General features: G+C 30.6%; 1 protein-coding gene across 1 annotated transcript; it reads left to right on the forward strand.

Moving 5' to 3' along the window:
- The first annotated feature begins 1,628 nt into the window (after positions 1-1,628).
- LOC100575013 lies at positions 1,629-5,205 on the forward strand. The gene is made up of 2 exons (XM_003247414.4): positions 1,629-2,035; positions 4,952-5,205. Exons 1-2 carry the CDS (start codon positions 1,760-1,762, stop codon positions 5,018-5,020), a joined length of 345 nt encoding a protein of 114 aa, XP_003247462.1. The 5' UTR covers positions 1,629-1,759; the 3' UTR covers positions 5,021-5,205.
- The last annotated feature ends 10,795 nt before the right edge of the window (positions 5,206-16,000 follow it).

A 16,000-nucleotide genomic window follows, 5' to 3' on the forward strand; every position in this document is an offset into this window, starting at 1 on the left:
CATCGCGATCTATATAACAATTGTATATTATAATATGTTGGGCATTTAGGACGCATTCTGTACACGTTATTATATTTATTACTCACACATCCGCTTCACTGAGTTGCAGCTGAAGGAAATCTAACTGCTAGAGGCGATTTACAAAAAATGCCAAGGACGATTATCATTTGTATTATTATTATTATTATTGTTAATATTATTAGGTATTACTACAATAATATTGCTATATATTTTTGTATTAAAATACTAAGACTGTTTATCGCTGCAAGTTCCACGTATATAAAAATACATAAATATATTAATTGTAGATAATAATTAAAATAACATTACATTTTGATGAGTAGGTATATATCTCCATGGCTACATACCTATTATGATAATATTATAATAAGAGGTATGCATTTACGTATAATTTATACCTTATACTGCAGCAGTAGGTACTAAAAATTACGAATTTTAATAATAATTAATTATTATAATCGAGCTGTCATCAAACGTCACTGAAACGATAGTAAATAATATCGTTGTAATATCTGTCCAATTATATACGACGGAAAAATGCTGGCTTCATATAAATATTGTATAAATGAGTTATAATATAAATATATATACACAAATATCATATCACCACATAAAGATTATACGATTACTTTTCAAATGTTTAGTAAATTGTTTGCTAGTTTATAGAATCGATTTAATATCGATTGGTCGGAAACTCTAAAACATCTTTACAATATGTACCTATAACGTAGTAACATATGGTGCATTATATTTCATACTATCTCTATACCTAGTGAAAAACAGTGTTTTTCCATTAAATTGATTAAAAATTTACGAATTAAATTAACAGCGATATTGACTTACACCTAAATACCTAATAAATTGCAAATACAAAACGTATTATATATTTAAAACAAAATCAGTTATAAATAAATAAAATTCACTTCACACCATGTTTTTATTGATCTTAAGCATCGGAAATAATGGTCAATAACTTTTGTAAGGGGTTACGGTTGGTTGACGATCACGTGTATGCGAGTCCAGGAACCTGGGTTGTTAGTGGTCACCCATCCTGGAACTAGTGACGCCAGACGATGCTTGACCTAAGAACACGTTACAAACACTATGATATAATATACATTGATCTGCCAATATAATACGACTACTGCAGCGCGTTACCAAAATACAATTTATTAATATTATACAACGACAATATAATGACTTAACGCTTTTGTATGACATCGAATACAACCTGATTCGATTAGTATAAAATATATTACCATAAAGATAAGTACATTCCTTAATCAGCTAGTTGAATTTTTTTTTTATCTTCACTCATCGGCTATATTATATTATATAATTATAATACGCGAACTCGCTGCCGCATAGATTAAGATATTGTGGTTCCTCCAAAAATACCAGAAACCTTTTTAATCGATCGATCATCGTACAAAAATAAACCTACGAGATTGCAGCGTGAGAGATCTTTTCAACTGGTATGTGAATATATTTGCCATTAGTATTATAGGTATATGTATTATATATTTTATACAAAGTATTGGGTAGGTTTCTATTGAGTAAAGTTTTTTTTTCGTATTAATCATTTTTACTCGTGTCACTATGGCTTTATAATATTTTAAAACCACGTTAGTAAACAATAGCAAGCGCGTAATTTAATCGAAAATTCTAAAACTATATATTATTTCACGTTTTACTCAGATAATAGGGACTCATCCATAAGACTATTGTGTAGTTTTCAATGTGGCCATTTAGTCGTATATCGAACAAGCAGAATCCAGAACCCAACACGATAGTCCGCGTGCCGATATCCAAGGTTGTGGTTGACATATACAAAAAGGAGCGAAAATATGTGGAATTGGACGTTCGAGAGACAAATTTACATCAGAGTAAAAGTTGGATGGACAATTGCATGTCGAAGCTTCGTCCCAGGACTCCACCTGGGATGTGCGTACAAATGAAAAAACGTTTGATAAAAAAGTTGCACATCACAATCTACAAGAAAAAAAGGATTAATGTAAGTATACCTACACTCGACATGTGCACGCCACGTCATATTATTATAATAAAATTATTTATTTCATATTTTTTAAATGCGGTTATGTGTTGATGATTAATATTGAACTTCTATTAGTTGTGAGGTTTCATTGAATTTAATTTATCCATAGTTGATAACTAGTACATCTTTACGGATTTGACGAAACATGGTGATAATATCCACTGTAACCTCGCAACTATTGTAAAATCATAACATGAATTTCAAAAGTATAAAATATGTATAATTAATAAACTAATAACAATCTCAACCTCTTTAGTAATACACTCGCGCCCTTACTACTAATTACCTATACGGTAAGTCGTAATCGATATCGTATTCAGTATGATATAATTATTTAGTAGCTACTACTTACCGACAGTTAAATGACGAACCCAATTATTATTATTTTATGTTGTTACATTGATTACCTTCAAAACACCGACTTGGTATTTAATTAACCGGATTAATCACACTTTCTATATTACCAGCCTGAAATCCAATAAAAATATGCATATTATAATATCTTATTAGTAAATGGTATAGGTGCCTAGTTTTCGACTCTACACCAGCTTATCTTATGATTTTGTATAGATATGGATATAATAAAATCGGGTGTTTGTGTAAAACGGTATGAACCAATTTCTTATATTAAAAGCAGCTCCCTACAACGGTTATAGGTATAGGTATATAAACTATATTATATTACATTGATATTTATATATAGAATATACATATAAAGTCCATATGAGTTGGGCGTAATTATTATTCATGATAGAAATAGGTATTAGGTATACATTTGCAACTCATGTATAGTTGTGTATGCCTATAGGTACAACTACTTGCTGTTCTGAATCTGAATGAGGAAAAAATGGTTCAACGGTGAGTTAATTAAAAAATCTAAATTTGAAGTCAATGACATAAAATCATTGTAACGAAAATCTATTCCGAGCGGAGACTGTCTATCAGCCTAAATTACTACTTACGCTTATATTTTATGATATTAATTATTATTGATATTTAAATAATTTCTTATTACTATTATTAATACTACAGCTGTACCTACTAGTAGATAGAATTAATTTTTGTCAAAAACATTGGATTTGAAAAATCATTGTGTGTATAAAACAAAAATTATACTTTAAACGTTTCAAGTAACTACCTACTTACGAAAAACATTTTTAAATTCCAAAAAACAACTAAGATAATTAATCTTCGTTTAAATATATATCTTCGTCCAAAGTTAAACTTTAGACAATCATAAAAAAATATTGTGGATTTACACTCATCTATTTTTTGATTACACTATTAACTTCTTATGAGGAACTTTGTATTAAATTTTCAAATTTTCGGTCAAGTGAAAAATTATTTATCAACATTAAATGAAAAAATACGAAAATATCTCATGGCTATAAAGTATAAATAGTTCAAAAAAGTACAAATATTTTTAAAATGTTATCATGTATGGACAATGAACATACAAATATTTGATGAAAATATAATGTATCTTCAGGTATTAATATTTGAGTTATACTAAAATAACAAAATTGATTTTGTCGATAAAATAAAAATTGATTTACGTAAATATTTCTATGTTTCCATGATTTTTTTTTGTATTTTTCGACGCATTGAAAACTAATAAGAATTTCTTATTTTTGATCCCTCAAAGCTCAAACTAGATTCACTTTCTTGTTTGAAAAGATGCTGAAACAGAAAATTAGAGCATTCTGAAAGGTGATAACAAACAGAAAAAAAACACACACACATCATTGTAAAATTCAATACATTTTTAGAGGTTAAAATATAAGTTTTAGTTTCATAATAATAACTCACAGTATAGTCTGTCTGATGTTGGACTATCCAAGTTATCGATTGTTCCGCACATGTCGGCCGTGACTGAAATAGCTCACTTCCTGCCCTTGCCACACAATATACTATTGCAGATCTTTGAAATCAAAAAGTAAAGTAGCTATAGTGTAATGAATCTAAAATTATTAAAATGGTTATAAGATTAAAATATATTATTGTCTATACCCATAATAAATATTATATAACAATACAAACAATATGTGACATTTTAAAATGTATTTACAACAATAATTGCTTTCTGAATAATAATGACACGAAGATAATTAAAATGTATTTCGTAAAAACGGGTGTGCCGCGTAAATTTCGCCATTTTACTTCACGGTTTTACGCGCTCCACAATCGCTTGCAACTTGCCAGTTGCCAATCACCCATTATGTACCCGGTGGTCTTAAATCATTCAAAATTTTGCCCAATGATAATAATATTTATTAGGTATCCGAGTAATAATTCATTTACATATTTTTGGTCGCTGTTGACGACCGCGGGGGCCACATAAACTACATTATAAACAAAATGCGGGGGGGCGGCCGATGCCACGCACCACTTTCTTCCCAGCTTCACTCGATATATAGGTACACGTATGATATAGTTGCACCACTGTTAAATTTTCGGCTGTCCGTGAACTGATCACATAATAATATTTTTTATGTTTCATATTTTAAATTTGATTTAAACACGTGCTATATAAAATTGGATTTTTAATAAAATCGCGTAAGGTTAAATCAAATATAATAATATAATTACACGAGAGGAATATAATATATACGCGTCTAATAAATAATTTTTCGATAACATTATAGTTATTCCTACTTATAAATAATTATAATAAGTTTATTTGAACATAATAATATAACGTAACGCTTATAATTTGCATATAGATACGCTTCTACGAGCTGCCGCAGTTTATAACACTCCTACGCGTATAGCGTCGCATTGAAAACAAAATCGTTTAAATAATCATTCGAAAACGATAGTAATTAGTTAAACTGTTTTAATATAATATTCGTTTTCAAAACACTCTTGTTATAGATCCCGGTTGAAATGCACAAAGAAAACGGAATCATCAGTAAAAAAACCGTTCCGACCGCAGAAAAATGACGTGCTGAATGATTCGAATAATATATCCGCACGTAAATCTATCTACGTTTTTGAAAAAAAAAATGTATATTGCGATAAAGTCAATAACACGCAGCGATTTATTTGTAAAGAAAAAAAAGTAACGTATTTTATTTCTGTTTTACTTTGACTTTAAACATTTTAATGTTTTTAACAATTATTCGGTATGTATAATGGTATTAATAATGTATAATATTATACCTACACGATGGTAATAAATAATAATTTATTATGATGATTCTTTTGATTTATATTTTCACGTCAAACACCTATATATACGAAATCGCGAGTAAATAAATAATAGTAGCCAGAACACGTCGGATGAAATATATATGATAGTGTACTTATACGCAGAACGCACTTCGAAAAAAAAAAATTAAGAAGCGCAAAACAGGAAAATTACCTATATAAATTCAATTATAAATTTATGTGATATTATTACGTTTAAGTTTCTCTTGTTTATTTTAAGTATTATTGGCAAATTACCAATACCACGTGAGACAGGAATTTTTCGAATTTTGATGTATACGTGCAAATGTGCGAATGTTTAAATTGTATAATATGAAAAAAATCACATTGATCACATGCGTCGAATATTAGTAGGTTGAAGGTACATGACCTCGAATCAATGACGATTTTATACAATCGGATGTAATTAATTGTCAGCACATACCTATAGGTATCGGTTGCAGTTCAGTCAAATCAATAATATATATAATATTATATTATAAAATATTTTTTCCGATCGATAATATTCAAATTACACGGTCTTTTTTGAATCCCCCCCCCTCCCGGTATTTGTTTCTTTCGTTTACATCCATTAGTTAAATGGTTTTTTTTTTTTACTGAAATACCAGTTTGCTACTTCATTATTTAGATATATATTTATATATAATATATTATAATATATAATAATATATAAAATCATTTTATAGATATACTCTCTCGCTGTATACAATAATCACGATAACTCTGTTGGTACAGAAACATTTATACATTTAGGTAGGTACATAAAATCATATTGATTTAAGTTCATGCTTATTAAAACTTACAAATCGTTATAACTCCGATCGTAAATTTTGCTTTTACATAGTTTTAATAAAACTTCCCACAGCTAATGCTTGCAAATTTTTTTTTACATTTTAACTTGAGAATTTGATTAAATTAAAACGTATATTATAATATTTGATCGTTATAAGTAGTAAAAAATAATGAATGAGAAATAAAAATTTAAATAATTATAAAATGTATAAATTATTATAAATATAGAATATTTACATTAGATAATAATACAGCCACTATAAATGTCTGATCTTCTTTATTTAACTGCGCTGTACCTATTATGTGAACCTATATTTAGGTAGTTATTCACTTACGTTAAGATTCCTTATATTATGTACAATTTTAGACGCTTTAATGTCATAGAATATGTATGATGGTCGCCGCGTAAATAAAAAATATAAATACCAAATTATATCTACGTTCAATTTTGAAGTAATCTGATATGACGATGGTACCAGACATAGATATCTATAGTTACGTCTGTATGCAATATTTATTAATTAGACGCTCAAAATTCAATTAAGGGGTAAAAATATACCTATCGTAATACATCCTTCGATCTTTCTCCGCAATAATGCTTGAATCTGTGTTTAACCATAGGCCATAGCTGCAGGTAATTCATATAAATGTACCTATATAATATCCGATTTCTATTAATAATTATCTTAGTATCTAATATCTAGACAAGACACTATCGTACAGCGATCGCGTTTGCGGAGGAACTCATCAGCACGATTAAGGTTATACGCACGCAACGCCAATATCAATTTCATGAAATAGAAAAACTATTCAATTCCATATAATATATTCGATATGCGACGTGATATTATTATAATATAAGTGTCACAGTCATGTTCAGTAAAATTATATTCTGACACTCTAATCAATGATAATAATCCTCCCGTTTTCTATATTAACGTGAAATAGTTAAATTCATCAAGTATTCAGAAACACTTCCACATAATATTACAATAATATACATATCATTATATTACACGAAAAACAACTAACAAATTGTCAATTATAACCGCAACGGAATATTTTATTTTCACTTATTTTCACTCTAATATTTCTGCAGTTGTCGAGTTTAAATTTACACGCTTCTGCGATTCTCGTATATTAAATAAGTATATACTGCTGCACTGTATATAGATTACATATTAGAACACACTTAATTACTCATACCATTTTTAAAAGAAAAAAATAGACTAAATAGTTGGTTTTTACCTATCCACACCACCAGAAAACCAGTTCAATAATCTATGAACAACTATATTACCTATATTTAAACCATATTATATATAGTTATTTTAGACACGTCTAATAACTAGTTTTTCACTATGGTAGAATATTTCAAACATTCTTACCTGTTTCACTTGGATGGTCAGTAGAACTGGGAAATGAGGTCTAAGATGGCATATTCATTTTTAAATCCCTTTCTTCACAATTTTGTATACATTTCACACGTTGATTAAAATCCATGGAATAACAAACTATTATCTCAACCTCCTACCTTGCAGTATTTATTTGATTATTATAGGAATGCAAATATTTCAAGTATTACATTTATGATGTGAATATTTTTTATAAAGCATAGACAACAGGGGCCATTATAATTTTGTAGTGGAAGGGGGAGGGGGTACGGTTGGTCGAGGAACACGTGTACCTATGTGGAGGATATGAGGGGTCAACACTAAAAACTCGGGTGGTCACACATCCGAGAACTAGCGTCGTCGACTGAAGCTTTATCTCAGAACACGTTAGTGACTGAGGCCAACCACCGAGCCACGCGGAGGTCCCAATATGATTATATGAATATTGGGGCCTATATAATACAATGATTTCCAATATTACATTTTTAATAACTGCAGTTTTGCGAGTCACTATTAATTTATAACAGGTCATAAGATATGTGACATAACCTTCAGCCATAATTAAGAGACCCGTTACCTTCAAAGTCCCGGTGTTTCTGCAGTAGGTATATACAGCAGTGGAAACCGACGCGGTGAAATAATAATCACGTGGTGGGCGTGAAAATAATTTGTTAAAACGTCTCTTAACACTACCCAAGAGTATAATATAATATAATGTACGATTACTCGTTATATATTATACCTACTGAATCTACACGACCATATACCTGGTATAAAATGCATATAATATTATAACCTTTGTCGTGTTTTTTTACACTGGATTTATGGTTTGGAGCGATAACACTGTATAGCAGAGGCGACAACCATAATGGCGGGTGTGCCAGTCAATGGCATACCCGTACCTATATAATATACAATACAAATATAAAATATTATAATATCTCAAGAAAGAAACACACACAAACACATCATATCTCATGTACTCGTACAATATTGTCATTATTATGTGCACACACGACTGCAGCTAAATTATACTGCAGGTGAACTCTATATGGCAGTTTTGGCGGTTGGCCCAAAAATCAAAATTGCAAAGCGAATTATAATTGGGCGCGTACCGCGAATATAATATAATTTATACGTACAACGTACCTATACCTAGGTATAAAATATATCGTTATACAAATGCAGTGTACGACGTCATTATGATGCAGTTTTGCGCGACGACCGCGACGGTACATTATAAATTATGATAATATTATAATAGTGATCTACATCAGATACAGTACTAGACGATCGAGTTGTAGCAAACTATATATCAATAATATAGGTACACTAGAATATATTATTATACTGATTAATTATATAAGCCACGTGCGCTTAAGTTCATAATAATATGGTTGCGAAAATCGGTCGGGACCACCGCTCGCCACAGTAATCGATTAAGGCACGAGCGTACATAATATATATTATATATGATGTATGGATTTGGGTGCGTATATTATAAATACATCACACCGGCTGCGGGGGGATGACTGCGGCAGGTGTTTTAATTGGATTAAGTGACTATATATAGTGTGTATAATATATTATGAGATATTAAAATACGAGTGCGTTTAATGTATTTAGATACTACCTACCTACCTTTAAAATCACTGCACTCCGGGTCGTCGTCGCATTGAAACGATTATAATGATATGGGCGGCCGATCCTATTTAGAAAATCGTGTATATACATAAATATATATTATATATATGTACTATGCGTCTATGCATATAGGTGGCACTGCTACAGTATCGTTGTATATACATAATATTATTATATTCGTACATCGCGGCGGCGACGGCGGTCGGTCGTGCGAAATAAAAACAAATTTCACGTGATGTCGGCAGTGGCGTAGGTATATTATATTATATATGTGTGTAGAAGGTGCCCGTAACCAGTCGGTCTGGTCGGACCAGTCGTCACAACTCATCGGCGAAAAAAATATACGGCGGCGGCATCATCGGCGGTGGTAGATATAGGTAGGTAGGTAAAGATACCTATATTATAGTATATAATATATACCAACTTGTGTTATTAATCGCTCATATACGGTAGACATATATAATTATTATACTTACCCATATAATATGATATTGGAGAAATACGCGTACTTAGCCGAACGCATAGATTCCACTAGAACGTATAGATATTATATTATTATAACGATGCAGTTTTAGTGTGAAGACGAAGAAACGTTTCGCGACCGCATCGAAATAATATAATATGTAATACACTAAATTATACCAATTATTACCAGGAGTGGCCAAACCGTGGCTCGTATATTATCATAAGACGCAAACAACTTAATATGTAACAATATAAAAAGTATTGCATATAAAGACAAGATTATTTCATACAAAATATAATCTGACTATTATTGTACGTTATCATATTATTGTTTCGAATTCTACACATTGCATTACTTATTTTTTTCGTGCACTTCGTTCTAACATATTTCTCATTATATCGACTCTCTTACCACTCTGACCACCCCAGCTATAGGTATATACGGATAACTTTTTTATGCTGCATTTTAAAAAGGTGTTATTGCGTCAGGAGTTTAACACTCATGCCCGTTGAGATCGCGGCGTATAACTGTCCCGATACCGTTCCTACTATCAACCTAGGTATATAATAATATATTAGAGTTTATATACACACACGCGTGTATAATTAACGTGCTCTCGCCGACCGAGCGCTTCTTCTGTCTAAGACCGACCAGTCGGCCGACACGACCTGCAACCGAACTGTATAGTTATTGCCCGTCGCGTAGTAGATACTCATACAACTTACAAGTAATATTATTTATATATATTATACTTAGATATATAATATATTAGGTACCTACAACGTGGAATTAACTCGTCACGGGTCACGTCACGGCGGTCCGGTAGACGGTTATGCGTGTATATACTATATATGTATACTTCACCTGACAAAGTTCATCAGCAGCTCTATTATATTATATAAAAATACATACGCCACAGCGGTGATATAGATGAAGTATAAATAATAATTAATAAAGGTACAATATTACACCTATATAGGTAGGTAATAGTATAGTACCTATATAGGTATATATAATACTGGTGCGCGGGTATAATATTGTATGGTAGATATATAATATGCACGCGGTAGTTGCGGTCTTATGGTATAATAATAAAATATTATCCTAATGACCTTTCGCGTTCGACTATTAATTATTATTGTTCGAATATACCTACCGAATGCTCGGTTTATAATATATTATATAGTAGTATAAAGTGTATATTATGTATATACATATATAGTGCTTATTATATAATAATATTATGTCGTCCACTGTAACGATTATTACAGTCGACCGCTCTTATCCGCGCAGACCACCCACGCAATGATCGCATACCGATATATATAAAGTACGAGAGGCGTATATTGATATTATGCGTATATTATAATAATTATATGTATATATATTTTAATAGGGATCAAATACGATGGCGACCGTATACGAATAATAAACGCCGCAATATATTTCAACTACCGTTTAGCCCGCGACTTTTATATAATATCAAGACGTATACACTATAAACAGGTGCGCGCCCTATATATATATTACAGTCGAATACGTATAATATACCTTATTACAATATATATGTATATGTATATGGGAGACTTATAATAGTGTATGATGATGTACATAATATAATAATATATTATACTTCCACGACCGGAACCGAATAAACGCGATTTAGTGCGCATTACAATGTTATCATTATTATTATTTTATACGTATTTCGCTTCGATCGCTGTCGTACGATAAAAATATATATAATGTGCACATCTACATAGTATATTATAATAATATTATTATCGTGCAATTCGTATATTCCGCGATCGCCGACGTGGTCTTCAGATAATATGCGGATCGACGTAGACGGTTACTTTTCTACTTGTATATTGCATTATATTATATATTATAATATAATAATATATACCTTCCCAATACTCTTTGTCGAGGAGATAATAATTATATACGTACGCGTTTCGCGAACTTCGCGGTCTGCCGCAGCAGCGGTTCGAAACCTTCGCGTGATTTTTATCTATATACACGCGCATGCGAATTTTATTATAATAACGCGTATGAGCTTCGAGTTATATTCTGCAGGACATCATAAATATATGCTCGTGAGCGCATAACTTTACAATTGAGTATAATACTATTATATATAGACTTTGACGTTTTTAATTGTTTCGCGATTTAATAAAAAAAATATATACACATGTAATGTATAATGTATATAATATACTGTATAAGTATATTATAATATTAATATGTACACCAGACATCCACGATGGGTGCTAGTAATAATATATAGTAATAATAGTAATAATAATATATAACTGCAAACTGTATATAACGTAATAATATAATATATTATTATATATATTGCTGCAGGTACGCTATAAATGGTATAATATGTTTAAGTGTACCTATACATGGACACGGACGAAACACATTATTTTTATTTTGATGATGCTATCGCCGTGTATACCGAATAAATGTTTTTATTTTTTAACATACCTATTCATATTATTATTATCATATCAGAGTACCTGTGCGTAGGTATACCAGTATAAAATATGATAATATTATATCACGCTATAAAATTATAACAATTTACATACAAGGTATATAATGTAAAGTCGCGTTTGAATATGCATTACAATTAATATGTTTACAATTATTATACCATAATATGTGTGCAGAAAATATGATCAATGCGTACCTATATCAATAATATGATAATATTCTGTAGGTATTGCTGTTATATCGTGCCCATATGAGTCGTGTATTCAGTATCGTAAAAAGTACATTCCTCGCCAGTATGATATATTATGTAGGCACAGAGATCCTCATCGTATATTATATTATTATGCCCCTGCAATCACCCACATTTGTTAAAATTAAAAGTTTTATATTTACTGACCACGCGCTTGAAATTAAAAAAAAACCAAACATATTCATTAAATTTCGACTTTTTTTTCATTGATTATTTCAGATTACTTCGGAATTTAAATTTAAAAAAGTTGAAATTCAATGAATATGCATTGAAATAGACAATGTATAGGCTAGAAGACCATGTAAAGTCAATAGTATAATAATGTGTACTTTATCTAGTCTTCATCAAAAATAATATACCTACCTACCTATAACTCAATTTGGATTTTTATTCTCTTCTGGATAATATCATTATAATAAATATTTGTTATCATATAATATCATTATTACATTTTCTAGTACCTACGTATCTACTGTTAAATATATTATAAACAAATGATATACTTCTGTGACATTATGATTTGTGAATGCACCTATATCACACTTCCCCTCACATGCCACCCCTGAGTCAAGATCATGACCTTCGGGCGTCAACTAGATCGTGACTTTTGTTGATGACATTTTTGCACGTATGTGAAACTACATCGCCAAAGAGTTTAAGAGGCATAAAAGTGATAAAACACTAAATTATAAAATGGTAGGTACCAATAGTATATTATTTTAAATGTCTAATGTCGGCTTCGGGTAAAATCAAGTGAGACTCCACGTTGTTTCCAATATACATATATTTAATATTATTAGATTAAATGAATGGATTAGATTGATCGTTATATCGCATTTTAATATCCCAATCGCTAACATTTATTTCTCAGAAAATTAAATATAATATGTCATGAACATTAGGTAGCTTAACACCAACGTGTATCATGATGACTGGTTTATAGGTATATTTATTCATATCCGATGTTCGGGCAGATTATAATATTATAGAGTTGGAAAATAGAACTAGAAAAATAAAAATCAATTAAAATTAGTTATTAGTTTATTACACTATAGATTATACACTAGTATAATACACTTTAGCCGAAAGTTTTTATGTTGACCTGTAACATATTATGCACTGAACGCTAAATATTTACAGTTTATAGTTTGTACCGATATCGTTAGGTAAAAACTTCAATCGTTAATACTATACGATCGATCATTGAGTATCGACGTTGTGCATCAAATAATATAGTATATACGTAATACACCAATAACATAATATATTCTACGAAACGATTCGTGTCTACACGAATATTATTCATAAAATATACTTAAACCAATCGAAGTATGAATAATGTAAATAGTTTGTTTGTGCATTTTAAGTAAAATGAAGTTTTTTAAATGTTGTCTCATTGTGCCTCAAGGCCGTAACCCGTAAATAGGTGCACATCCGAATTAATATTAATTTAATAATATATTGTTTTCGTTTATCCAGTTATACAGAATTTTTAATTATTTTTATGTTATTATCTGATTGCGATTTTTATGCATATTGAAATATTTGTATATTTCAATTTACATATAAACTTCTGAAATTAAGATACGAGTTGTGTTGATTATCCTCTTATTTAACATTTTATTTATAAAATTATTTTCAATTTTATTTCCCAAATAATTATGATATATTGTACAAGGTTAGGTTAGGTTAGGTTAGGTTAGGTACCTAACCAATCAGATACAAGTTTATAATATACGACGAGCTACCTATATTAAAGATCAGTGGCGTAACTGGATAAAAACCTAGGGGGGGGGGCAAAAAAATTAACCTCCCGTATTTTGCGATAACAGTAACACTGACAATACGTCAACATAATATTATTCAACAAGAGAAATCTAAAATAAATAAAAACTTTTATAAAGTAATTTGAGGAAAAAAATATTTTAATATTATAATATTATGTTAACAGTCTTGTTAACTGTTAAGAATACTTTTTAAATGTGGATTATTTGGAGGGGAAAAATGATAATTTTGCCCCCACAAACATTTCTGGGGGAAACTGCCCCCTTGCCCCCCTAAATTACGCCACTGTTAAAGATTGTATAATTCTAGGTAGTTACCCGGTAAAAGTGTATTATCCACAATCCACTGTGCCTATATTTATGTATCACACCTTAAATACAATTATTATACGAAGAATTTTTATGTTAATTTTCTTATCTTCCTACAGACCAATAAGTCTCCTACCCTACTTTGCAAAATCCTAGAAAGACTTCTGCTAAAACGTATCGCTCCAATCATCGCCGAAAAATAAATATTCCCCGATTATTAATTTGGCTTTCGTACCTCGCAGTCAATCATACACCAAGTCCACCGGGTGGTTGATGCAATCTCCTACTCTCTCGAAAAAAAAATTATATTGTACTTATGCTTTCTTAGATATTTCTCAGGCCTTTGACCATGTTTGGCCTCGTGGTCTATTATATAAACTGGAATCCTTCCTACCTACAACCTACTTCCTACTTTTCAAATATTATCTCACTGATCGCTCTTTTAAAATTTGTTATGGAACTGCCACGTCTGAAATAGCAAGTATAAATGCTGGAGTTCCTCAAGGTGGTATATTATCTCCATTACTATACAATATCTTTGTCTCTGACCAACCCACATCACCAAACATCTCAGTCATGTACTATATGGATGATAAAGTGATTATATCGATTAACGATGACCCATCCTTGGCTTCCTTATATTTGCAAACCCATCTAGGCCTGATGGAAAGATTGTATACCGAATGGAAATTTAAAGTAAATCAAAATAAATCAGTACACACTACTTTTACACTATATAAGGCAAGAAACTTGCCCAAACGTACTACCTTATGGAATCCCTATCCCTTCATCAACCTCAGTAAAATACTTGGTCTAACACTCGATCAACGCTTAACCTAGGCTCAACATCTACGTGATAAAAGACTATCCCTAAACAATCGACTACGTATGCTTAAGCTTTTAATTGGTAACAAAGCCACCCCTATTAATATCAAACTCCTCATGTACAAAACCTTATTAAAACCCATCTGGACATACGGGTTGCAGCTATGGGATATCGGATTGTACCTATTATGTTTCGAAGCTAAACTTTTTTATAAAAAATTTCATAAATGTCTATCTTCCCATTCAAATCCTCTCATCAAGAGCTTATCATCCCTCACAATCACAGATAGCTCCCCAAGGCGACTCAAACGTAAATGGTGCAGGAATTTATTACTTTAAATATATAAAAAAAAAACCCTAATATTATTAAATCACACAAGATTTAAACCAAGTTGAAAGTATCATTGGTTGGTTAATTTGCTTCTTTCCCCAAATTATGTAGTTCATGTTATTTGTTACCCTCTTATCGCACATATACTCATTATGTCTAAGATATAGATTGTATATATTCTCAAAAAATAAAAAAAATCTTCTTATAATTAAAAGATAATGGAATTTATATAATATTATCTCGAATGTTGAGTGTATTTCCTACATCATGGTATTATGAATATAAAAACTTTTGTATATTTTCTAGTTGTAATAGATTATATTGATTTTAATTATAGCTATAATATCTAGGCAGGTACCATTTTTAATATTTTTGAAATATACTGTCATATGACAACTATAATGTCACTGAGG

This window comes from Acyrthosiphon pisum, chromosome A2, assembly GCF_005508785.2.
Source record: "Acyrthosiphon pisum isolate AL4f chromosome A2, pea_aphid_22Mar2018_4r6ur, whole genome shotgun sequence".
Lineage (NCBI taxonomy): Eukaryota > Metazoa > Arthropoda > Insecta > Hemiptera > Aphididae > Acyrthosiphon > Acyrthosiphon pisum.

Excerpts from the sequence above, each read along its gene's own strand:
- LOC100575013 (XM_003247414.4), top strand. The coding sequence starts at position 1,760 with ATGTGGCCATTTAGTCGTATATCGAACAAGCAGAATCCAGAACCCAAC. Across the intron at positions 2,036-4,951 it reads ACAAGAAAAAAAGGATTAAT|ATCCCGGTTGAAATGCACAA; the intron begins GTAAGTATACCT and ends CTCTTGTTATAG.